At 37.0% G+C, this 27,206-nt stretch overlaps 2 protein-coding genes across 2 annotated transcripts in view; both read left to right on the plus strand.

Moving 5' to 3' along the window:
* The window catches only part of LOC140139817 (short transient receptor potential channel 4-like), a 35,617-nt gene extending 17,132 nt beyond the window's left edge, over positions 1–18,485 (plus strand). Inside the window, exons 6-11 of the mRNA XM_072161553.1 lie at positions 348–529; positions 5,147–5,322; positions 6,021–6,157; positions 7,362–7,468; positions 11,826–12,187; positions 18,383–18,485. Of these exons, the coding sequence (XP_072017654.1) occupies positions 348–529; positions 5,147–5,322; positions 6,021–6,157; positions 7,362–7,468; positions 11,826–12,096 (873 nt within the window). The 3' untranslated portion in view covers positions 12,097–12,187; positions 18,383–18,485. The remainder of the gene's footprint in view (positions 1–347; positions 530–5,146; positions 5,323–6,020; positions 6,158–7,361; positions 7,469–11,825; positions 12,188–18,382) is intronic.
* On the plus strand, positions 12,153–25,665 carry LOC140138945 (short transient receptor potential channel 7-like). Its single transcript, XM_072160725.1, has 7 exons — positions 12,153–12,187; positions 18,383–18,486; positions 19,830–19,924; positions 21,527–21,703; positions 24,123–24,173; positions 24,420–24,541; positions 25,434–25,665. The coding sequence occupies exons 1-7, from the start codon at positions 12,153–12,155 to the stop codon at positions 25,663–25,665; spliced, it is 816 nt and encodes a 271-aa protein (XP_072016826.1).
* Positions 25,666–27,206: the final 1,541 nt, after the last annotated feature.

Raw genomic sequence — 27,206 nt, forward strand, 5'->3', positions numbered from 1 at the left:
CATCATTTCTTTTTATCATCGGTGAGTATTAAACATAGGCCTACCGGATTTTAAAGAGACATGGCAAGTCTCCGAGCTTCCAAGAAGGAAAAATTGGGACACAGGCTGTGCGCGCAAACTTTTTTTGTATGTTACACTATTTTCCCCATGATCGGGACGAATTTTAGAGGAAAACGGGCTCCTTGCCCGTATTCTTTTCCTTTGCCTTTCCGATTTTCTATAATGTATTTTGCGTTAGGTCATTGGCTGCATTGATGACAAGATTGGAAATTATAGGCCTATAGACTTGCCTAAATAGAGTCTAATCTATATCCCAACTAAACCAAGTTTTTGTTCTCTTTAACCAGGTTATAGCACATCCAAATTGTATGCATTTTGTGTTAGACCAATGGTACCACCCCAAGTGGCAGGATCTTAGCTTATTTGCCTTTCTTCTTTGGACTGTACTGCTTGTTTTGGCTCAGCCAGTGTTTTGTATATGCTACGTCGCATTGCCTTTTAAGTTTGTCTTGAGATCCATGAAAACACCGTAAGTATTTTACAGAAATATTTGAGATAAGAGATGAGAAGAGCTATTAGCGATTGGTTTTTAGCCAATGATTGGTTTTTAACTCACCGAGTGCGGAGTGCTATTCGCCAGCGAAGTGTTACGTTTGATCTGATTATCACCATGTCAACTGAATCACGCTTTTGAGTTCTGCACCACGATCGAAATGATCGCAACACAAAGTCTATGGCATGTACTACCATGGAAGAAAGAGATAAGAAGGAACCACAACGACTTCGATCGGCCAAATTTTAATCCGCTTATCTATTGACGCATGAAAAGAAAAGCTATCAATGTTACTTCCTTTCATGTATAGTCCATTTACCGCGATCGCTGCTTGGTGAAATCATTACTGAAAAAAAAAACTATAACAAACCCATCCACGAATAACAAACGCTACCGGAAGTAAGATTCTGGTTTTCCCTGATGCTTCGAGCATGCATAGTAGCTTTGTTTCGAAGTTTACACTCAAACTGTTTTCTCGATCGTGTTGTGTAGAAAATGTACTTTATAAATATCGAAATGTTCATCAAAATTGGCCGTTTTTTTTCGAGTTTAATCTTTATCAAATAAGGTAAGATTTTGGTGACTTCATTGCGTAAATTTTCGATGAAAAATAGATGTAATGTTCTTAAATAATTCAAAATGTTCCGGTTGAGTCCGGTACATGAAACCTAATGAATTTAATAGCTTACATGTGTATAATCGTAACTAGCTAACTCGTTTTAGTGCCAAAGACTGCCAACTCTGAGAAAAAAGTCATCAAAGTTCGGGAAAATTAGGCAAAATAGAGATAGAGATAAAGGGCGCCATCTTGTTGTCAAGTCAAACCTTCCCAGCATGCAACAAGAGTGTTTTTTCGGAAAATTACGGTGTCGCCGAATCGATTCGATCACGCACGGAAATTACCGAAAATGACCGATGATCACGTCACCAGAGAAAATCCTGTAGTGTGCTTGCACGGAAGGTCATTAGTTCAAATCATCTTCTAGACACGCACCAGGAGACATGCAAATGCATGGAGTACAATACCAAACTAATGGGTATTGATCAAAGTAAATCCTTATGAATAACAATGTGAATTAAATGTCGGTAAAGGGAGTGGACAAAGTGAATGCGTTCGTTGTGGTTCCTTCTTATCTCTTTCTTCCATGGTACTACCAATTCCAAAAGGTGCGTGATCCAGTTACCAGCCCAGCAAACATAAAACGTTTTCGACATCATTCGCAAAAGGTTAGAAAAGGTTGCCAGAAAACGTTTAAATGTCGGGTTATATAAAGGATATATAAAGGGTATAAAACGTTTTCATAACATTCAAAAACATTTGTTGTTAACCTACTGCAAATATTATAACATGATGTTATTTAAGTGTTGACAAAATATTCGGCAAAAATTGTTTCCAAAAACTATTTTACAATAACATTTTGAAAACATCTTGAAAATATTGTTGTAGTGTGTTTTCATACAAAACGTTTTAAAATGTTTACATGGCCTTTATATAACCCGACATTTAATGTTATTAAAACGTTTGCATCTAAACCAAAACCCAAAATATAACATGTTTAAAACGTTTTAAAAACATTTTCGTGTTTGCTGGGAGGGAGTTATGTAACCACTTCGCTGGCGAATAAGTTCAGCTTATTTTGTAATAGTAGCTGCTCTGAGCAGCCGGCGCACAGTGGGCCAGAATCGCCTCAAAGTGTGCCAAAATTATAAACGGACAATCAAACGCATACAAACACAATAAAATGACTGTATTAGGGGTTTTCGAGGCTGCAGAATTCAATGGAAGCATTTTTAGAAATGTATGACGTCATCAAAATGCTGAACGGTGATTGGTCGATTATTTTTACAACACTCAACAGTATTTCAAATGATACATGTTAAAATTTTAATTGAAAAAGCAAAATAGGGGTTCCAAGGGGTGCGAAATTCAATGATGACATTTTGGAAAGCGTATGACGTCATTAATATGCTGATATATGATTGGTCAATTATTCCTCCCGCAGTTATTCAAATGCCTGTGTAAGAATTATTATAAAAACTTTCAAGTCAGGGGTTTTAAGGACTGCGGAATCCAATAGAGCCATTTTCCAAGGCATATGACGTCATTAAAATAACGAGCCGTGATTGGTTAATTACTCTTACAACAGTGATTCAAATGTCCGATTGGAAAAGTCACAAAACTAATCCAAAAACTAATCCAAACTGTGTGTGTTTTACTAGTACATTTTATGAAAGCAAGGAGTTTTCACATTAAATGTATAGTTAGCATATGCCTTGTGATGCTGCGTAGGCCTATATCAAGCTCTTTTCCTTTTCCTAAAAGATCACGTGCTTTCCTTTTCTTTGAACGATCGACAGTGCCTCCCACATTTTCGATGGACGTCTCGGCCCTCCTAGGAGGGCCGAGACGTCCATCTCGGCTGGTGCTGGTGCTGATGAAGTTCCTTCAGAATGAGAAGTGCTACGAACCTCTGCAGCTGGAAGTTCAGCTGCTGCATTGGAGTTCTTCATCAAATGTCAGTTTCCGGTTAAGCCAGTCTTTATTTTGAGTGTGAAATGATCCACATAGTGTCTACAGTTATTCCATCGTTCACGTAAACGATAAAGAATGCTTTTACTGTCTTTTAATACCTTTTAAAATGTTAAGCTATGTTATCTGGAGGTTCAATTCTATGATGAATGTGCAATGCATCCATACAAACATGGTATGATAAATTTATATCTGAAAGTGAGCCTGCTGCATAAGCAGCATAAAAAAGTTTTTGATAATGATTCCATGATTTTGCTTTATCTCGATCAATGATGTTTTAAAATATTGAGACCTTATGCTATATATTTCTTAGGGCAGAGTTGTAGTGAAAACCGCAAAATCCCCAGAATATTTAAGCAATATGAGGGCGCTATGCATGCCATGATAAACCCGTACGCCGTACTGATCCATCAAAATCAGCTGAAATGTGAGCAAATAGGGTACATTGTATGGACCCTGGAATGCAGGCTGGCAAATATTTGCAAAAACAATTGCCATCAACATAGTTCTAAGACTTGTCTACAAATGATAACATTAATTTCTGTACAGGAATCGACAGGAATCCAAACTAAATTTCTATTTTTTCCCAAAAATGCATATTTTTACCGTATTTCACCAAATTAGCCCCCTCATTCCTCCTGATTAATACAATTATTTATATTTTGGCTTTAATGGTCTGGTTTGACTACTATTAGGTATGACATATGCACAATGGCAAGACAACAGTTTCTCATTTACTAACGTTACATTAGTTGTTTTCAAAATTCACACTTTTACCATTTTAAGAGAAAATATGACACTTTTGGGTCAAATTCATGACTAAACGACACTTATGAAATCCATCGAAACATAAATTAAGGGCCAAATAATATACTTCAGAATGTTTTCTTTCTCAAACAACTGAAAAAGTTTGGAAATTCCACATTCACCAAATATGAATTTTGGCACACTTTGATTCCGCCCTGGCCCACTGTGCGGCGGGGCAGTTTATAAAGACACGTGCTTTGATGCAAGTCGAATTTCCTGTACAAAATAATTCTTTACCTAGTGTGGATGATGTGCCTCACCTTGTGTATAACTCCCATAACCGTAGGTCCCCAGCAAACACAAAAACGTTTTAAAAACGTTTTAAATAAGTTATATTTTGGGTTTTGGTTTAGGTAAAAACGTTTTAATAACGTTAAAATGTCGGGTTATATAAAGGTCATGATAACGTTTTAAAACGTTTTGTATGAAAACACACTACAACAATATTTTTAAATGTTTTCAAAAAATGTTATTGTAAACTATTTTTACAAACATTTTCCCCAAATATTGTGTCAATACTTAAATAACATTATGTTAAAATGTTTGAACCCAGCAAACACAGAAATGTTCTTTAAATGTTTTTTTCAAAACCTTTTAATAACATTTAAATGTCGGGTTATACAAAGGTCATGAAAACGTTTTTAAAACGTTGTTGAAAACATTTTGGGCAAACATTTTTCGCAAAATATTTTTTCAACCCCAAAATAACATTCTGTTTAGAATGTTTTGTATCAAGTTTTCAAGAATGTTATTAAAACGTTTTTATACCCTTTATATAACCCGACATTTAAACGTTTTCTGTAAAACATTTTTGTTTGCTGAGCAGCAGATTATCAAAAAATGTTTTTTAAGGTTATTAAAACGTTTTATACTCTTAATATGCCCTTTATATAACCCGACATTTAAACGTTTTCTGACAACCTTTTATAACCTTTTGCGAATGATGTCGAAAACGTTTTGTGTTTGCTGGGTCTTCAGCTCAAATTTGAAACATTTGGAACTTCTTGGCTCCAGCCGATAATTTGGCACAATTTTTAGTCAAAAAGACCCACCTCCCATGTTGAAATATCATGTCATCATGCCCCTATTTTGCCCGAAAATCAGTTCTCAGTTCCCAAAGTTCGGTGCTCTACGCCACATACAAAAGTCCAAAGTAGTTCTATAATGTTAGATAGAAAAATTTTAAGATGAAAAACGAAATAGAGAGGGTAATCTGACACTAAAGAACTAAAAAGTGACGATTTTTCTCGTTACAGGTATGTACGATTTCTAATGCATTGGTCTTCGAGACTATCTTTCATTGTTTGTCTGATGGTAGTCAGCATAGGTCCATATACATCTGACGTGGACAAGAGCAAATGTGAGGAGTTTAAAGACCGAGTCACATCACCACCAGGAGCTACTATGTGTCTCATTTATTTGTGGATTGTTGGTAAGTTTGTTAAAGGGATGTGGTTCGATTTTGTCATGATGGAAACATCAGTGAATGATTCCAAGTTTCAGTTAAAATGCTCCGTTGTTGAGTGAATTGGATACCCGTGTATGTTTCTTTCTCCTTTGCCTTACTAATCTGAGTCCCGTCCCTCGGCCCGACTCAAAACTATTAAACAAGGCGGAACAAAATGGCGAATTTTGTTTGGAAATTTAAGCTACTTCTTTATCTAACGACGGAATCATAGGCGTAGATCCGGGGGGGGGGGGGGTAAATACCACCCCCCAATATTTTGTCAGGGGGGGTGGTCCATACAATGATTTACAATCACCCCCCCCCCCCCATGTTGACGCCTGTATGTGGGTTTCTGACCAAATTAACCTCATATTTGGCCATTTTAGCCCTCAAAGCCCCAATTTATTCTCGCTACACGCGAATTTATGTCACTTTTGCACAATATTTCATCAGTTTACCTTCAAAATGGCAAAGTGCCGGATTCACTATATTTTAAGAACATTTGTCCAACCCCATCCCCCATGTCAAAAAGAAATGCTACACCACTGGACGGAATAGGGCCTACCTGTCGCAAACATCTATCTGATATTGACTAATCAATTCAGTGATTGATTTATCCCTTAATTGATTTAAAATCAATATTTTGATTTTCGTCTCCTGGTTATTTTGGTGTGTATTTACAGGTCTTACATGGAGAGAAATCAAAGAGATCTATCTTCAAGGAATACGAGGATATTGCAGTGATTCCTTCAATATCATTGACTGTCTACAAATGGCACTCTACTGGGCTTCTATTAGTACACACATTTTATCTTATTGGGTGAGTTTGAATTGAAACTACCATGGTATGGGAAGATGATGGGGGGGGGCGTAATGTTTTGACCATAATTACATTTAAGTGTATTTTATTCCCTGCAGGTGAATGGAAGGGTGAATGGGTTAGCAAATGAAATATGGCTATAGCATATGAAAGCTATTTACTAAAATGAAAGCTAGGCTATCTACTGAAGATAGCAACGAAAGCTATCTACTGAAGATAGCAAATGAAAGATGAAATATATCTATACTGGTGATAGCAATGAATGTTATCTACTGAAGATAGCAATGAAAGCAATCTACTGAAGATAGCAAATGAACGATATCTATTATACTGGTGATAGCAATGAAAGCAAATGAAAGATGAAATATATCTATACTGGTGATAGCAATGAAAGTTATCTACTGAAGATAGCAAATGGAAGCTATCTACTGAAGATAGCAAATGAAAGCTACTTTCTGAAGATAGTAATCCCAGCTTACAATCCCTACCAGTACCCCGCATTTTCCATGATAACTGTGTGTGTGTGTGGGGGGGGGGGAGGTACTTGAATAAACAGTGCATTCGACTAGCTAATACCTTTATTTCAAGTGGGCTAATTTAATGTTATTAGCAGTCAAGTTAGCTCAATCGATAAGGCGTTTGACTATGGTGCGAGAGGATGTGGGTTTGAACCCTGGCGATGGTGTAGTAGTACGCTCTCGTGGAAAAATTTAGTTAGCTTGAAATTCCCCTGGACAGGGAACTGACTGCTAATAGAGGTTATCCGTGTTCTGTAAGCTGCATATCCTATCAGCGACTGCTATACCTTGTTTAGGACTTTCAAAAGAAGTAACTGCATGTGCAACCATGACTGTTTCAAAATAGCTCGCCAAAGTCATGCAGGTAACTCCGAGGTAGTGCATTGAATTGAATTGTTCTGAATGAGGAATACTACGGCGCCTTTGGCTACCGTTAGAAGTCACACATGAGTAAATGGATAACCTCTATTGAATCGTTGTAACTAGAACAAAACTCGAGGAGCTGCAAGGTTCCTGAGTTGTTGTTTTCTTATGGTTTATGGACCGTAGTGTGCTGAGGTTTGTGGATCAACGTCTGGGCATTGTGCCTGTGCGTAGCGCACTATTATATCACTGCTTTTTTCTTTTTTACCTACCGGTAAAACCGTAAATCACTATTCATATAAGTAATTTTATGTTGTACATAGGTGTATACGTATGAAGAAGAGATATACTGTCCGGGAATGAATTTTACAACAGAAGCGCCAGTGAGAACATATCAGCCCCTAAATCGGTATCAGGATAAGATAGGCAGGTTAGTGATCTTACGCAACTGGATTTCTTCTTGTGAGGCTATCTAAATTCAAAAGATTTTCACAAGCAATTTGATTAAAAAGTTGCTATGAATAAAAAATTGCTAACCCCAACCCCGCTTGTCAGATATTAAACACGGGCAAAACATTTTTGAAAATGTTATTAAGTGTTGACAAAATGTTTTTACCAATAAGTTTGCTGAAATTTTTTTCAATAACATGTTGTGGTGTTTTGTCATATTTTCAACATGTTTTCATGGCATTAATATAAATAACCCGACATTTAAAAGGGCATTTCGTGATCCACAGCCTCATCCCCCCACTTTTCTCAAAAAAAGTTGAGATTTTTATATCACTGGAAACCTCTGGCTACATACGGTAATGTTTATGTATAAAATATTTCTTGCAGATTAATTCGTTTAGCAAAGATATCGTGAAATTTGAATTTCGTTCTGGTAATCATGCATAACTCATAAACGCTATATCGGAATCAACTGAAATTTTGGGAATATGCTTTTTTAGTGGATATGTAATAAAAAATGTCATAAAAAGAGGATGCTAGGATCACGAAATACTCCTTTAAATGTTTTTAATTTTTTTTGACCAAAACCAAAAAGCATTTATAACTAAATTATAACGTTTTAAAAACATTAATGTGTTTGTTGGATTGGTCGTCCCTTTACGGGTTCAAAAAAGGTTAATGGTCATCCTCGTTTGCTTGATATCTACGGGGTGATCATCTTTTATTGTTTGAAATTCTTAAAAACCCTTGACAGTGTAATTGGTTGCAGAAGAAGGACTAAGCAAAAATAAAACAAATTAAACTTATCTACTGAAGGTAGATGAAAGATAGCAACGAACACTATCTGCTGAAGATAGCAATGAAAGCTATCTACTGAAGATAGCAAATGAAAGCTATGTACTGAAGATATCAAATTAAAGCTATTTTATTGAAGATATCAATTCAAAGCTATCTACTAAGATAGCAAATGAAAGCTATCTACTGTAGATAACAAATGAAAGCTATCTACTGAAGATAGTAAGTGAAACATATCGGCTGAAGGTAGCAAATGATAGCTATTTACTGAAGATAGCAAGTGAAAGCTATCTATTGAAAGTAACAAATGAAAGTTATCAACTGAAAAGAGCAAATGAAAGCTATGTATTATAGCAAACTGAAAATATCAAATGAAAGCTGTCTACTGAAGATAGCAAATGAAAGCTATCTACTGAAAATACCAAATGAAAGTTATCTACTGAAGATAGCAAATGATAGCTATTTATTGAAGATAGTAATTGAAAGCTGTCTACTGAAGATAGCAAATGTAAGCTATCTACTGAAGATAGCAAATGAAAGCTATTTATTGACGATAGCAATTGAAAGCTATCTACTGAAGATAGCAAATGAAAGCTATGTATAATAGCAAATGAAAGCTATGTATTATAGCAAATGAAAGCTATTTATTGTAGATACCACTGAAAATAGCAAATGAAAGCTGTCTACTGAAAATAGCAAATGAAAGCTATCTACTGAAAATAGCAAATGAAAGCTATTTAGGCCTATTGACGATAGCAATTGAAAGCTATCTACTGAAGATAGCAAGTGAATGCTTTCTACTGAATATAGTAAGTTAAAATATCTACTGAAGAAAACAACTGAAAGCTACCTTCCAAAAATAGCAAATGAAAGCTATCTACTGAAGATAGCAAGTGAAAGCTATATGCTGAAGATAGCAAATTAAAGCTATTTACTGAAGGTAACAATGAAAGTTATCTACTGAAAAAAGCAAATGAAAGCTATCTACTGAAGGTACCAAATGAAAGCTATCTACAGAAGATAGCAAATGAAAGCTATCAACTGAAGATAGCAAATGAAAACTATCTGCTGAAGATAGCAAGTGAAAGTTATCTACTGAAGACAGCAAATGAAAGTTGTCTACTGAAGATAGCAAATAAAAGCTATCTACTGAAGGTAGGAAATGAAAGCTATTTACTATAGCAAATGAAAGCTATCTACTGAAAATAGCAAGTGAAAGCGATCTACTGAAGATAGTAAATGAAAGCTATCTACTGAAGATAGCAAATGAAAACTATTTACTGAAGATAGCAAATTCAAGCTATTTTATTGAAGATATCAATTGAGAGCTATCTACTGAAGATAGCAGCAAGTGAAAGCTATCTACTGAAGGTAGCAAATGAAAGCTATTTACTGAAGATAGCAAGTGAATGCTATCTGCTGAAGATAGCAGCAAGTGAAAGCTGTCTACTGAAGAGAGCAAATGAAAGCTATTTACTGAAGATAACAAGTAAAAGCTGTCTATTGAAGGTAACAAATGAAAGTTATCTACTGAAACAAGCGAATGCTAGCTATCTACTGAAGGTAGCAAATGAAAGCTATCTACTGAGATAAGAAATGAAATCTATCAACTGAAGATAGCAAATGAAAGCTGACTACTGAAGATAGCAAATGAAAGCTGTCTACTGACGATAGCAAATGTAAGCTATCTACTGATGATAGCAGATGAAAGCTATCAAATGAACTGAAGATAGCAAATGAAAGCTATCTGCTGAAGATAGCAAATGAAAGCTGTCTGCTGAAGATAGCAAATGAAAGCTATCTGCTGAAGATAGCAAATGAAAGCTATTTACTATAGCAAATGAAAGCTATTTATTGTAGTGTAAAAACCTGTCTACTGAAGGTAGCAATTAACATTAAAATGTCGGGTTATATAAAGGTCATGAAATCGTTTTAAAACATTTTGTATGAAAACACACTACAAAAATATTTTTTAAATGTTTTCGAAATGTCATTGTAAACTATTTTTGCAAATATTTTTGGCCAAATATTTTGTCAACACTTAAATAACATTATGTTAAAATATTTGCACCTAGTAAACACAGAAATGTTCTTAAAATGTTTTTTACTAAACGTTTTAATAACATTTAAATGTCGGGTTATATAAAGGTCGTGAAAACATTTTAAAAACGTTATTGTAAATATTTTGGGCAAACATTTTGTGCAAAATATTTTTTCAACCCCAAAATAACATTCTGTTTAGAATGATTTGTACCAAGTTTTCAAAAATGTTTTTAGAAAGTTATTAAAACGTTTTTATACCCTTTATATAACCTGACATTTAAATGTTTTTTGTAAAACATTTGTGTTTGTTGTGCAGTAAATTACCAACAAATGTTATTTAATGTTATGAAAACGTTTTATACCATTAATGTACCCTTTATATAACCCGACATTTAAATGTTTTCTGACAACCATTTATAACCTTTTGCGAATGATGTCGAAAATGTTTTGTGTTTGCTGGGAAGCTATCCATGAGTGAGCACATTACATTAAAAAGCTTGAAAAGATCACACCAGTGCTATCCTCATTCCCAGTGCTATCCTCATTCCCAGTGCTATCCTCATCCCCAGTGCTATCCTCATCCCCAGTGCTATCCTCATCCCCAGTGCTATCCTCATCCCCAGTGCTATCCTCATTCCCAGTGCTATCCTCATTCCCAGTTCTATCCACATTCCCAGTTCTATCCACATTCCCAGTGCTATCCACATTCCCAGTGCTATCCACATTCCCAGTGCTATCCTCATCCCCAGTGCTATCCTCATCCCCAGTGCTATCCTCATTCCCAGTGCTATCCACATTCTCAGTTCTATCCACTTTCCCAGTTCTATCCTCATCCCCAGTGCTATCTTCATTCCCAGTGCTATCCTCATCCCCAGTGCTATCTTCATTCCCAGTGCTATCTTCATTCCCAGTGCTATCCTCTTTCCCAGTGCTATCCTCATTCCCAGTGCTATCCACATTCTCAGTTCTATCCACTTTCCCAGTTCTATCCTCATCCCCAGTGCTATCCTCATCCCCAGTGCTATCCTCATCCCCAGTGCTATCCTCATTCCCAGTGCTATCCTCATTCCCAGTTCTATCCACATTCCCAGTTCTATCCACATTCCCAGTGCTATCCACATTCCCAGTGCTATCCACATTCCGAGTGCTATCCTCATCCCCAGTGCTATCCTCATCCCCAGTGCTATCCTCATTCCCAGTGCTATCCACATTCTCAGTTCTATCCACTTTCCCAGTTCTATCCTCATCCCCAGTGCTATCTTCATTCCCAGTGCTATCCTCATCCCCAGTGCTATCTTCATTCCCAGTGCTATCCTCTTTCCCAGTGCTATCCTCATTCACAGTGCTATCCTTATCCCCAGTGCTACCTGCAATCCCAGTGCTATCCTCATCCCCAGTGCTACTCTCATCTCCAGTGCTATCCTCATTCCCAGTGTTATCCTGATCTCCAGTGCTATCCAAATTTAAATGTTTTATGTGTTACTTTACATTTTTTCCAGGAATTTAACAGAATACATCATCTCGGGTAGTCGGAGAAAAAGTTACGAACAAATAAAAAGACTGAATCTGACAGGGCCATATGATCCTCTCCTTCTCAGTGGAGCAGCCTTCTCCATAGCAACTGTCCTATCCTTCCTTAGCTCGTTACGTGACATTGTAGTTCTCGCATTTGTGGGCCCCTTGAGGGTGTCTCTTGGCGGGATGATCACCGATATCATACGCTTTGTATTTCTGTTCTTTTTGTGTGGGTGTCGTTTGGAATCGGGATGACACAGCTTTATTCGTCGTATCATTTGATCAAAGAGATCAGTTGTGAGAATTCTTCTATGGAGGAAGAATGCGAATTCAAATTATTTGACAGGTAAGAGACTGTGTACTGCATGGCTTTAGATCATGGAAACAAATTTGTTTGATCTTTCGATCGACCATCGATGCTTGGTCTAATTATTTATAAAATCAATTAATTGACTATTATAATAATACAAATCTACCCATGTAATTAAAATTGATCCATAAAAATTTACCAGTAATTCTGATTAATTAGTTGATAGATCATTAATTACAAGCATCAAAGCATCATCAATGGTCGATCCAAAGATCAAACAAATTTGTTTCTGGTGCCTTAGCCTACCTAATAGGCTATTCCAGTTGAAAGCCATACACTCCTATGAAAGACACGACCCATAGATTTTAAAAATCTATGCATGACCTTAATCTCCCACACAGGAGGTGTAGATATCAAATGGAGTCACCCATTCAGGTAACACCATCTGAAACTCACACTTCCCGTGTGGAAGACTAAAGCAATGTATTCCATAGGGGATGTTTAAATTTCAACTGAAATAACCCATTGCTCTGGTGGGCACTGGGGTGGTCGAGATCATGTAAATTTGTCTTCCTCTTCTCTGATCTTTCTGTCCTTTTCTCTTTTTTCCCTCTAACATGTTAAGGTGGTAAGGCCATCTTAATTAAATCCTGTGTCTCAAAGCTTGTGAGAAATTAAAAACCTAATGCGGAATGCGCTGTTTTTTACTGTATTTTTTTAAAATTTAATATTTTTTTTATGTGTCAGTACAGGACTTAGGACAAGCATTTTGTGCAAAAATTATCCAATGTTGCAAATGTTGGAATAGCAGACAAAAAAGTCACTGCTACAAACTATTATTCTTCTCTGTTATTATTTTCATGTCCAAAGTTGTGAAAAATCAAAACTTGAAATCAAATACGAATTTGAGTTTTATTTTCGCCTTTTTGTTTAAAAAAAATAATAAAAAGACATAACAAAAAACGAATTTCTTGATTTTCAAAGAGGACTACGCACACAATTTTACTAACTTGCATGGCAGCTTTGAGACACAGGATTGAATTAAGATGGCCTAAGGGTGTGCTGCAGTAAAGGGTTGCTTTTTCAGGTCTTCTGGCAGTTGCGAAGACCCACATTTGGGGAAAATGCTCCAGTTTGTTAGCTTAACTTTGAGTAAAACTCTCAAAATTGTAGCTATAATTGAGTGCCCTCCTGGGTTTGGAATTGTATAAATGAACTATGATAGTACTCCACCCTTTGGAGGGGATATTGTTTTTATTAAGCTGTCAGTATTGTGTACATATTTGTACATGTATCTCACATTCAGTTTCAAAAAGAGTAGGGTGAAAAGTTTCTAAATCCTGGCGGTGCTGTTTGGATATACACAATCTAAATATAGACATGAAACAGAGGATGATTTAAGCACTTCCCACCACGCCACTGTGTTGACTTGCGGTTAGCACAGCTGTGTGAGTAAAGAGAGCGCACCACCATTAAATGCGCCATTGAAATACACAGGGAAAGACGCACTTTTGGATCGCTCCAGCAGTTCAAAAACGTATTTCAGCTATCAAGTTTGGTATCAAATTAAAGCTAATCATGTATAGAATATTATTCTTTCAACGGAACATATTGCTAACCGTCGACTTTTTTTTTTTTTTTTTCTCAAAGAAAAAGTGTTCAAATTTAACCTTCTAAATCACTCAATTTTCGAAACCGGACATTGTCCAAATTCGCGCCAAAACTCCATCTCTGAAATAAAATATTGGGACTTTTTCTCATATTTTGTCATGTAGACACTTGTCGGAAGCAAATGAGCTGAAAATGGGCAAATTTTGACTATACGTTTTGAAAATAAAGCCGCAACAAGCTCAAATAAGCCGTGGACTATTTTAACCGAATTTCACTGGTACATAAATCGTGGAGTGATTTGGTGGTGCGCCCTCTTATAAACGTCACTAGTTATCAAAATCCAATTTTTTACTTTTTAAAGTAAACTAGAGACAGTTTCTAGTCATTTTGCAAGATTTCATCCCTCTGCGACATTCCGTTCGGAAGAAATGATGTTCTAAAAATCAGCTCGGAGTCAACAAAAGACCCAAATTTCAACATGTTCTTCAACACGCAGAGTTTTGCAGATGTTGGACAGAAAATTGAATGTTTGATGCTAAAAGACACTTTCTAATTTGAATTTTTAGTTGTGAAAAGTACAAAATGTGTGTATTCATGTTTTGAATATCTTCGATATAGGCCTATTTACATAATTATGTCAAAGTACCCCCCCCCTTCTCTTTCTCTGTCTTAAAAACAAGGCCTACTGATATTGGCAATTGAAGCAAAAATACAAGTTTTTATGCGTTATTCTGATCTGGTATAAATCTACAGCAAAAACACTCACGAAAGTGATTTTTCATGCTTTTCTTAACGTCACAGACTTGTATTTTTGGATCAATCTAAAAAAATATGTTCCTAAAATTAATCACAAAAGTCATTTAAAGCGTTTATGAATGAAATAAAATGATTTATTAAAATTTCCGCCGCTTTTAATGTGCTTTTTGTACAGAAGCGCGTACAGCCCAACAAACATTGAAAGCCTCTTATAAGAGAGCGCACCACCATTAAATGCGCCATTGAAATACACAGGAAAGACGCACTTTTGGATCAAGCTCAGCAGTTCAAAAACGTATTTCAGCTATCAAGTTTGGTATCAAATTAAAGCTAATCATGTATAGAATATTATTCTTTCAACGGAACATATTGCTAACCGTCGACTTTTTTTTCGCTATTTTGCCGCAAAGAAAAAAGTATGCAAATTTAACCTTAAAAATCACTCAATTTTCGAAACCGGACATTGTCCAAATTCGCGCCAAAACTCCATCTCTGAAATAAAATATTGGGACTTTTTCTCATATTTTGTCATGTAGACACTTGTCGGAAGCAAATGAGCTGAAAATGGGCAAATTTTGACTATACGTTTTGAAAATAAAGCCGCAACAAGCTCAAATAAGCCGTGGACTATTTTAACCGAATTTCACTGGTACATAAATCGTGGAGTGATTTGGTGGTGCGCCCTCTTATAAACGTCACTAGTTATCAAAATCCAATTTTTTACTTTTTAAAGTAAACTAGAGACAGTTTCTAGTCATTTTGCAAGATTTCATCCCTCTGCGACATTCCGTTCGGAAGAAATGATGTTCTAAAAATAAGCTCGGAGTCAACAAAAGACCCAAATTTCAACATGTTCTTCAACACGCAGAGTTTTGCAGATGTTGGACAGAAAATTGAATGTTTGATGCTAAAAGACACTTTCTAATTTGAATTTTTTAGTTGTGAAAAGTACAAAATGTGTGTATTCATGTTTTGAATATCTTCGATATAGGCCTATTTACATAATTATGTCAAAGTACCCCCCCCTTCTCTTTCTCTGTCTTAAAAACAAGGCCTACTGATATTGGCAATTGAAGCAAAAATACAAGTTTTTATGCGTTATTCTGATCTGGTATAAATCTACAGCAAAAACACTCACGAAAGTGATTTTTCATGCTTTTCTTAACGTCACAGACTTGTATTTTTGGATCAATCTAAAAAAATATGTTCCTAAAATTAATCACAAAAGTCATTTAAAGCGCTTATGAATGAAATAAAATGATTTATTAAAATTTCCGCCTGCTTTTTAATGTGCTTTTTGTACAGAAGCGCATACAGCCCAACAAACATTGAAAGCCTCATAAGAGAGCGCACCACCATTAAATGCGCCATTGAAATACACAGGGAAAGACGCACTTTTGGATCGCGCTCAGCAGTTCAAAAACGTATTTCAGCTATCAAGTTTGGTATCAAATTAAAGCTAATCATGTATAGAATATTATTCTTTCAACGGAACATATTGCTAACCGTCGACTTTTTTCGCTATTTTGCCGCAAAAGAAAAAGTATGCAAATTTAACCTTAAAAATCACTCAATTTTCAAACCGGACATTGTCCAAATTCGCGCCAAAACTCCATCTCTGAAATAAAATATTGGGACTTTTTCATATTTTGTCATGTAGACACTTGTCGGAAGCAAATGAGCTGAAAATGGGCAAATTTTGACTATATGTTTTGAAAATAAAGCCGCAACAAGCTCAAATAAGCCGTGGACTATTTTAACCGAATTTCACTGGTACATAAATCGTGGAGTGATTTGGTGGTGCGCCTCTTATAAACGCACTAGTTATCAAAATCCAATTTTTACTTTTTAAAGTAAACTAGAGACAGTTTCTAGTCATTTTGCAAGATTTCATCCTCTGCGACATTCCGTTCGGAAGAAATGATGTTCTAAAAATCAGCTCGGAGTCAACAAAAGACCCAAATTTCAACATGTTCTTCAACACGCAGAGTTTTGCAGATGTTGGACAGAAAATTGAATGTTTGATGCTAAAAGACACTTTCTAATTTGAATTTTTTAGTTGTGAAAAGTACAAAATGTGTGTATTCATGTTTTGAATATCTTCGATATAGGCCTATTTACATAATTATGTCAAAGTACCCCCTTCTCTTTCTCTGTCTTAAAAACAAGGCCTACTGATATTGGCAATTGAAGCAAAAATACAAGTTTTTATGCGTTATTCTGATCTGGTATAAATCTACAGCAAAAACACTCACGAAAGTGATTTTTCATGCTTTTCTTAACGTCACAGACTTGTATTTTTGGATCAATCTAAAAAAATATGTTCCTAAAATTAATCACAAAAGTCATTTAAAGCGTTTATGAATGAAATAAAATGATTTATTAAAATTTCCCCGCTTTTAATGTGCTTTTTGTACAGAAGCGCTGCACAGCCCAACAAACATTGAAAGCCTCTTATAAGAGAGCGCACCACCATTAAATGCGCCATTGAAATACACAGGAAAGACGCACTTTTGGATCGCTCAGCAGTTCAAAAACGTATTTCAGCTATCAAGTTTGGTATCAAATTAAAGCTAATCATGTATAGAATATTATTCTTTCAACGGAACATATTGCTAACCGTCGACTTTTTTCGCTATTTTGCCGCAAAGAAAAAGTATGCAAATTTAACCTTAAAAAATCACTCAAGTTTCGAATCCGGACATTGTCCAAATTCGCGCCAAAGCTCCATCTCTGAAATAAAATATTGGGACTTTTTCTCATATTTTGTCATGTAGACACTATTTTGGAAGCAAATGAGCTGAAAATGGGCAAATTTTGACTATACGCTTTGAAAATAAAGCCGCAACAAGCTCAAATAAGCCGTGGACTATTTTAACCGAATTTCACTGGTACATAAATCGTGGAGTGATTTGGTGGTGCGCCCTCTAAACATGACATGACTGCTCGCACATTTGCATTGACGGCCATGGTTAAATTTGAATTTGGACTGATATATTTACAATAAAAACGCATTCACAATGCTGGTCGATTTCACATTTTATGTTACCTACAGAAGGTGTGAATTATCCTTCATGCATACTTCACTTCAGATCTGAAATCGACCAACTAATAATGACACACGAACAATTCTTAAACAACGTCTTTTGCACAGAATTCAATGGGATTTGAAAAGTAAAGTGGCAGTTGAAACTCTGGTGATAACACGTTTGCAGTGCATGATGGGGCTTCCTTAAATCATCCTCTGGACATGAAACAACACTATTGGTCCTGCCCATGGGTGTCAATCAGGGGGGGGGGTGTCATTTGTACTAGACAAATTTCCAGCACAGTTCAGCCCAAAACATCTAGTCGACTGTCTCTCTGAGAGGATTTTGTGACATTATTTTGTTTTTCTGGAAGATTATCTTCCATCAAATTCCTTCATAGATTTCAAATGGAGTCGCCCATTCAGGTAACCCCATTTGAAATTCACACTCCCTATAGAGTACTGAAGTGTGACATCATAAAATTTTCTTTTTAACATTTCAGCATTTTCATGACCATATTTTAGTAGAACATGATGAAAAACATCCACAGTCCAAATTTGGTGGGAATTGGATCACGAGGGCCCAAGATAACTGTTTGGAACCAGGCCAATTTACACTGATTTCAATGGGGCTAATTAGGTATTCATGCGGCCATATATCTCGGGCCCTCATGATCCAATTCCCACCAAATTTGGACTGGATGTTTTTCATCATGCTCCACCAATACATGGTATTCAAAACGCTGAAATGCAAAAAAAGTTTCCATAACGGCCGGTGAATGGATTTCAACTAGAATATCCCAATTTACCAGTAATAATTGTTGTTATTCTTGCAGCTTTCCCCATTCCATGTCAACTTTATTTTGGTCTTTATTTGGTCCGGCTTTTGATGTAGAAGAAATAGACTCCATTACAGACCTTAAGATGATACACAATATTGGTAAGTTGACTATGAGTAACAGTCTGCTGACTAATTTCTTAACCGCATGAGAACTACCTGCCCATTGGCCAAAATGAATATTGTGTCCAATTCTGAACCAATCAAGGAGGGTATTAATAAGATCATCTGCAAATGCAATTTTGACCATAAAAAAAAGTTTAAAGCCTAATCATAATTGGCAATTGACATGAGCATTTCAAATTATCAACCAATCAGAAATGATGTAAGATGACCAGTAGTGTTTAGGGGGTTAAAGGGGAATGGTTCAATTTTTTAAAGTTTTGAGTTGTATTGCTCCCGGGGTTCTGATATGAGATGCAAGAATGCGTATATAACAATGCCCCATAGGAGAGTACATTATACATCTGGTTGTGGTTACTATAATTCACCACGTTTTTGGTCACACCATCTGAACGAAACATATCTCGCAGGCTTTGCCGTTTGAGGCGAGCAATCGCCTCGCTCACCACCGCTCACCCAAACTCCATTTTTAGCGAGCGATTTTCCACTCGCCATAGACACTATATATTGCTCGCAGCGAATCTCCCAAAATCAGCCATCGAATCAGCCAATTCAGCATTTAATTGATTCTGTGCCCTCTCTAACATGTCTAAGCGGAGAAAGCCGCGCGTATTTCAACATAAATACCGTTTTAAGACCGAAGCTCTACTTGATTATATACCCAATTATGTGTGCAATTCCGACCACTCGCCTAGTCTACTGTAGTAGACTCTTTTCAATTATCATCACTGTTGTCTGTCGTCCCCTCTAGCATGCTTGCGAGTGACTAACCATTCGCCTTTGAAATCTAGACGGCAAGGCCTGATCTCGAGCGTTAAATTTGATTCTATTACCTCCACGACCCATTATTCAAAATCGCGCACACTGTGATTCGTTGAAACGTGTCACGTGAGAGCCCATTATTCTGCAATAATGGGTCGAAAGCCCGAACACATTCTCGCACAGCATTACGCTTGGTTACGCTGCAAATATTTCCGCGATCGCTGCTGTCACTTACGCTGCACGCATTCCACCTTGAAGTAAACAACTTAAAATATTTGTGCCAAAAAATGATATTTTCTCTTTGAATCGCACTATTTTCTGGTAATAGAATAGAAATAAAGGGTGCAGCATTATCTTTACGCATAAATAATGTGTCCTCGGCAGTAAAAGCGTTTAAATAATGGGTTCGCTGCGCCTCACCCATTATTTACGCTTTTTACTGCCTCGACACATTATTTGGGTGTAATGATAAAGCATTACCCTTTATTTCTTAAATGAATGGGGTAATGAATGAAAATTCTCTTTATGACTTTAACACTTTATGATTATACCAAATACAGGGATTGCTCTATATGCAGTCTACATGACCATTGCTGTGGTAGTGATGTTGAATGCTCTTATTGCTATGATGAGCAATACATATACACGTGTTGAAGTAAGTAGGGTGTATGAGTGTATTACTGTTACTTCCGTGGACATCGCACTAAAACGTTTGAAGACATTTTTCTCATTCCGTGGACATTTTGCATGTCCTCGGAAATTATACCATGTTATACATACTTCAGAAGGGTGGTAAAACCTGTTTTGATCATAAACACATTGACTGGGTACCAGGCAGTTATCACCGGAGACTAATATTTTGCACAGGGGTTGATGTACATAGACCGCTCGATCACTTGTTCAAAAGTCGAAGCCAACCAATTTGCATGTACTATATGAACGATAATTATACAAGGATTACTTGGCAACTTCAAAATTTGAAGAAAAAATCGCCTTGCTTAAAAAATCCGGTAAAACCTGAAAATTTATGAAAATTCAGCTCAAAATCCAAGATGGCGGCCGTAAAGTGAAAATTGTCAGAAGAAGAAAACTAAATCGAAGCCAATCCATTAACATGTCTCACATGATAGGTAATTGCATACAGATTAATTGGGGACTTTAAAAAATGAAGAAAAAATTGGTCTTTGGTTTCAAAATGCACAAAATGGCAAAAATCCAAAATGGCGATATACGAATAAATGATCATTACAGGGCCAACACCTGTGTTTGTCTCAGATTATTATTCTGAAGAAGTTGACAAACACATGTTCAACACTTGATCCTTCAGAGGACAAACACACACAAAATGCATGTTTCATGTTTGGGGTGTGGATGGAGTGTGTGTCGTCGGAAGGTGGTGTAGTAATGTACAGGGGGTGTTTGATCTATATGGAGTCTACATGGCCACCACTGTGGTAGTGATGTTGAATGATCTTATTGCTATGATGGGCAATTACATATATGTGTTGAAGGATGTGTGTGGGGGTGGGGGGGTATGATCTGTAGGGGTGTGTGTTGGTGTTTGCCTACAAATGAGGACACTCGCAAGATTTTTCATTCAACTTTGGACTTACCTGCAACCGAGGACAGTCCTCGGTTTCAAAAGACTGCAATTATAAATCTCAAATGCATGCTAAATGCATTTGAGCGATACTTACTCAAAACCACGGATCATATACAGTCAGCAGTTGATGGGTACAATGCCGGGTGCATATCATACCCAAAGAAATCAGCCATTTTATACTTTGATCAGCTTGTAATAGGCGGGAAATGTTAGGCTTTTACCACTACGCTGAAAAGTAGACCCACGTTAAGAATGATATTAGTTGACCTGTCTGGTCTATATTTTGTGTGTAAAGAAAGTATGCAAAATATAAGACTTGGATTAATATTCTGTGATGCTTCTAGCGAGATGTCACAAGACAATTTTCAAAATAAATATTTTGATATTAATCCACAATGTTATAAGGTCTGCCGATTACGAGCTGATCAAAGTATAGTCCATGGTGAGGCGATGAAAACACCATGTACACAATACACAATATCTGCAGTTGGTGGCAAACACACACAAAGGGTGTCCCCACTTGACACACGATTCGGAAGGGGTGTGTGTGTGGGGAAGTGCATGCTGTTTATGATTACCAAAGAAAATATGAACATACTACAGGAAATTAATTTTGTTTTTGTTAGGCTTATTTTATTTTTATTTCATTTGCAGGAAAACTCAGAAATAGAATGGCGTGTTTCCAGGACAACAATGATGGCTGAATATATGACAAAAAGTGCAACTTTACCACCACCATATAACCTCATACCAACGTTAAAAACGCTAAAGAGGTTGATAATAACACCTTACTATTGCTTTCATGAGTCAGCGAGGAGAAGAAAGCAGATGGTGAGACTGTTTTTGTTGCTGTAGGCCTAGTCCATTCCTCAAGAGGGTCATCAGTGCATGCTCCAGTGAGCGTAGTGTTAAATTCTGCGCATTGACTCAATTAGGGATTCAATCATGTTTCACCGTTGTTCATCGGTTACGGTTCGCTATCTCTAAGGTTCCCTATCTCTAAGGTTCGCTATCTCTAAGGTTCGTTATCACTAATTACGAAAAAGGTTCGCTATACCTAAGGTTCGATATCACTAATTTTGAAAAAGGTTCGGTATTTCTAAGGTTCGATATCACTAATTTTAAATAAGGTTCGCTATCTCTAATTTTAAATAAGGTCCGCTATCACTAATTTATTGAAGGTTCGCTATCTCTAAGGTTCGCTATCACTAATTTAAAATAAGGTCCGCTATCTCTAATTTTAACAATCCCGGTATCCCTAAGGTTCGCTATCTCTAATTTTAAATAAGGTCCGCTATCTCTAAGGTTCGCTATCTCTAAGGTTCTTTATCTCTAAGGTTCGCTATCACTAATTTCAAATAAGGTTCGCCATCTCTAATTTTAAATAAGGTTAAGCTATCTCTAATTTTAGATAAGGTTAGCTATCTCTAATTTCAAATAAGGTTCGCTATAGCGTCCTTATTTAAAATTAGAGATAGCGGACCTTATTTGAAATTAGAGATAGCGGACCTTATTTAAAATTAGAGATAGTGGACCTTATTTAAGATTAGTGATAACGAACCTTAGGTATAGCTTAACCTTAATCAAATTAGTGATAACTAACCTTAGAGATAGCTGAACCTTAATTAATTAGGGATAGCGAACCTGAAACAAAATTAGTGATAGCGAACCTTAGGTATAGCGGACCTTTATTGGAATTAGTGATAACGAACCTTAGAGATAGCGAACCTTCAATAAATTAGTGATAGTGGACCTTATTCAAAATTAGTGATAGCGAACCTTATTTTAAATTAGTGATAGCGAACCTTATTTATAATTAGTGATATCGAACCTTAGAACTAGCGAACCTTATTCTAAATTAGTGATATCGAACCTTAGAAGTAGCGGACCTTTTTTAGGTATAGCGAACCCTTTTCTCTATTAGAGATAGCGGCATACTGATCTCCATCGACTTTACACGTTAGTGATAGCGAACCTTAGAGATAGCGAACCTTAGAGATAGCGGGATGTCACCTGTTCGTCACCGTTTAACAACGATAGCGGCGCGTGGTCTGCGTGGTTTATTGCGAGGGCAGCTTTAGCTGCCCGGCGGCTAAACCACGCAGACTCAAGAGGACGCGAGTTGATAAGTTGTTAAACGGTGATGAACAACGGTGAAACATGATTGAATCCTTTCAACAACGAAAAGAAGCTAAATATCGTATAATTCACGATTATTTTACGAGGAATGTCAGTTAATCATTGCCACTCAGCCTTACAAAAACTTTGATGATTTCTCTTTTGATATCAGCAATAAAATTACAGAATAAAACGGCAATGTTTAGCCGCTACCTGAAAAATACTGAATTCAACTTGTAAGCTGGCATACGCACAAAGGTTCCAGGCATGACGAATTTTACGCGCTCTCGCGTAACGCGTAGTCTCGCTCGCGTTCGCGTATACGCTACAGTAAAAGTGTGGGTTCATCACGGTTTAACAACGGTTGGCTCCAGTACAAAGGTATTGGAAGAGTTGTTGAAGTTTACATGCACAATCAAAGGCAATATATCTATTTATAAATGAAGTAATTACTCTGACAAAGTACTGACGTCACTCTCTTGAGGAATCCAAATGGACTATTATACCCAACAAAACATCTTTAGTGGTTAGTCAATGGCGTAGCCAGTGGAGGGGGTGGGGGAGGTCTCATAAATGTCCTGAGTTCGATTCCCGGTCATATGGGCATCAATCCTCAGGGGACAAGGGGAATATATATGTCCCCCCACATTTTGACACAGTGATTTCTGTGAATACTGCTGAGCAAAATGCAAAATCAGCTGATTTTCAACCCATTTCAGCCTATAGACCACTTGGCATGTGACGTCATTGCCCGGCAGTATGCGTCGCATTATGATAATTTACATTGTTCTTTGCCCTGCAGTGTGCGTACGCATCATAGTCTGCTAAGGGCGTGTGCATTTTAAATCGCCCGCCACATTTCATACAGTATACAAGAAAGCCATTGATCAGTGTAGTGGCTCGTTCGAGCATATCGATAGACGAGTCCCTCACCTTTGTTGATAAACAGTGATGTCAAGTGGTCTATATTGTAGCCTCTCTGCCCCCTAAAAACCAATGTTTCAAAATACATTCACCTATGTTTATGAGTCGGTCACAGTTCTCTATTACAAAAAATTATGTATATATATATTGGATGTCATGACCTTAAAACACTCTGATTTGATTGTTTCTCAACAAAAAATGTTTGCAGGAAAAAGCGGCACAAGCTAACAGTCGTGGTAGAAGGCAAGGTAAATACAAGGTAAGATTTCCCTCTCAGGGATTATTATGACAAGTTTAAGGCCAATTCAGTTATCCCAGCGCAAGTGTAAAAAAATTATAATTCTAGTTGTCAACCCTCAACATTATCGGGAAAGGTTACTTTTTAGCTAATGTCAAAATGACAGATTCCAATATCAGTATACAAATGTTGTGGTTAGCTTTTGTTTGAAACTCTCATTATATATATTCCTTATGCCAACTTGTATCCTTGATTTACTTATCACAGATGTTTATACGTGAGCTGACAGATAGATACATTATGGGCATTGAAGCGGAGGATGAGGAGGATACCGTGCAAAAGATGAGGGAAGAAATTACATCATTACATGAGTCTATATTAACCATGAGGTATGTATTGATGATTGATATGCAATGCAGTCTCAGAGATGGGGGTGTGGGACTAACCTTCCATTTGGAGGCGGTGTGCAGCATATGCTTTTTTTTCCGTTCCATATTAAATTCTAGATATGTATTTAATTTGTCACTGGGCGGGAAAAACCTCATATGTACTTTTGGCCCTTGAACATGGGTAAAGCCTGGTAGGTATAGACTTTATATTGAAGAGGTTGCTTCATCCATGTTCAAGGGCCAAAAGTACATGCAGACAACACCTCATTATTTACTTTTGGCCCTTGATAATGGATAAAGCCTTGTAGGTGTAGACTTTATATTGAATGGTTTGATGCATCCATATTCAAGGGCAAAAAGTATGAGGTTTTCCCCGCCCAGTGACGATTTGCAGTTAACTGTGGATTAAGGTAGGCCAATATACAAGCAGTGCAAAGAAATGATTCACAAGCAAAACAATATGGTATTTTTGATGCTGAGCTGATGCTGAGCTGAAAATGTACACAAATATGTAACTTTAGAATGCAAAAGTGAAGATTTTTGCAGGAAAGGGGGATTGGTCTTGAAGGAACCGGAACATAACTGGGGGTCTTAAAGAAATGGAGCATGACAAACTTTGAACTGTCAGAACCTCTTTTATGCTATTTATGAAACAAGCCTGATGTGGCAGTGAAGTCAACGCATTGAGGCTGCTGTTTCACGCGCAAATCTAAGTGGTATCTTTAAGCACACTTATGTGTCTGCCAGCGCTTTGAGCGAATGCTACTGATTTGAAACTTTGCCCAATGAAATGCGCACTGCTGTTATTACTGGCACATGTGGGTGAAAAATGGTCAACCATGACATCTAAATTCATGCAACATATCTTTGTATCAACTTTGTCTTCTTCCAGAAATGAAATGCATGATATACGGACAGAAAACGGAGAGCTGTGTGATACGGTGAAGGATTTATGCCATTTACTACGACAGTCAACTACATCTGTAGCCGTACAGACTATATATGAAGAAGACGGGCTGCCTCTAGCATTGCCTTATCAGCTTCTGCCACGAAAGAAGAAAAAAACAAGAAGTTTGGGGAAAAAGTTTCAAAGATATGTTGGCTCAAAATCACACAAAAAGTGATGTGTAATGGTGTAGCCTAAGTACTAATATTTCTTTACTGTATTATTCTACATGTCAATTAATTGTTAACCCAAGTGGGTTTAGGCCTACTCTATTTCTGGTATTCAATTTGCAAATTTATACCCTTTGTGCACTCTTTTGAAAATGTTACCAGAACATCCTGTGTTTGCGGGGATGATCTTTTTGCACATCCCTTAAGATTTATAGAATGATTGTAATTTATTCATAGCCTAATGAATAAACATGAAACATGCGATCCAATCATTTTTATTTATTTGCAAAAATGCGAACGTGGTCACTAATATTCAACATTGGACCTCCGCGCCGTCAGCATAAATATTAGTAACCTCCGCCCGCCATGTTATGTGTCGACCAAACTGCAAGCACCATATAAAGATTGTGATTTGAGTAAAGAGATGAAAGTGACGGGTATGAATAACTTTGCATCTGTAATATGTCAGGCATTGTGAAAAATCTAAACATTTTGCTTTGGACCTCAGGATATTTCTCAGTTCGAAGGCAAAATATTTATATTTTTCTTATTGCCCTCCAAATAACCAATGCACAGCAATGAACCTCATTTTAAGAGTAGTTGGCTGGGAACCATCATTTACCATGTGGTATACAGGATATATTGATCACTCCACTGCTTTGACCAAAGCGGCAAATGATTTGGAGTTGACTTCATCTACTGGGGCGTTGCCGCTCTTGCGTTGCACAAGATACGATTTTTGGCCAATGAGCAAAGAACGGCAATACTGGCTTTCCGAGTCATCCATGCTGCTGCTCAGTGGCAGTACTGTATCATGGTAAGAAACCACTATTAGGGATGAAATCAAAACTTGACTGGCAGTTGACCGCCGGTTCCGTTTGGTTTCCATTGATCAGAATAGAAACCGGATGGAACCATCGGTCGAGTTTTGATTTCATCCCTTGCTTTCAAGGGAAATGTTGTCAAAGTGCATGAGTGTACAACATGTTATGTTATTTTTTTTCAATAATTGCGTTCTGAGGAGAAATTTATAGCATAAAAAATAATAATTATAATACTAATACTCAGCATTTGATTTGAGTTAAAGCCATAATGTGTGATTTGCTTCACAGCGACGCCCTCAATTTTACTCGGATTTCTACTTTTTGCATAATTATAATGTCCAGTGGTGTACTAATATACCACGTAAAAGACTAAGCCTGAAGTGCTTTAATAACAGCAAAATTTAACTTTTATATTAAAACCGGGTCGACCCGGTTTTATTCAGAGTTCATCGATCGACTGCTTGCTAACATCTCTCGTGGATGTCCGCTTATGTGTACACACGTCGAGCGCGATGCTCCGTGCAGTATTACACATTACCATCGGCGAGCGTAGTACACGCATTGTAGGCGCTGGAATGAAATCGCAATTTTCTTCCTTATACCTCATTTGTTTGGCTCGAAATTAAAAGGGGACAATGTGATCAGTGAAAACAAACATTTAAAGGTTCAGTAACCCGATCGACAGCATCATCCCCGATTTTTTCATTGTTGATGAGGTTTTGGTA

The sequence above is a fragment of the Amphiura filiformis genome, chromosome 18 (assembly GCF_039555335.1).
Source record: "Amphiura filiformis chromosome 18, Afil_fr2py, whole genome shotgun sequence".
In the NCBI taxonomy this organism is placed as follows: Eukaryota; Metazoa; Echinodermata; class Ophiuroidea; order Amphilepidida; family Amphiuridae; genus Amphiura; species Amphiura filiformis.

What these genes read in the sequence shown, in the direction of transcription:
- LOC140138945 (XM_072160725.1), top strand. Translation starts at nt 12,153, where the DNA reads ATGGAGGAAGAATGCGAATTCAAATTATTTGACAG. An exon ending in ATACATATACACGTGTTGAA is followed by an intron (nt 19,925 to 21,526) that starts GTAAGTAGGGTG and finishes TTTCATTTGCAG; the next exon opens with GAAAACTCAGAAATAGAATG. An exon ending in GAGTCTATATTAACCATGAG is followed by an intron (nt 24,542 to 25,433) that starts GTATGTATTGAT and finishes GTCTTCTTCCAG; the next exon opens with AAATGAAATGCATGATATAC.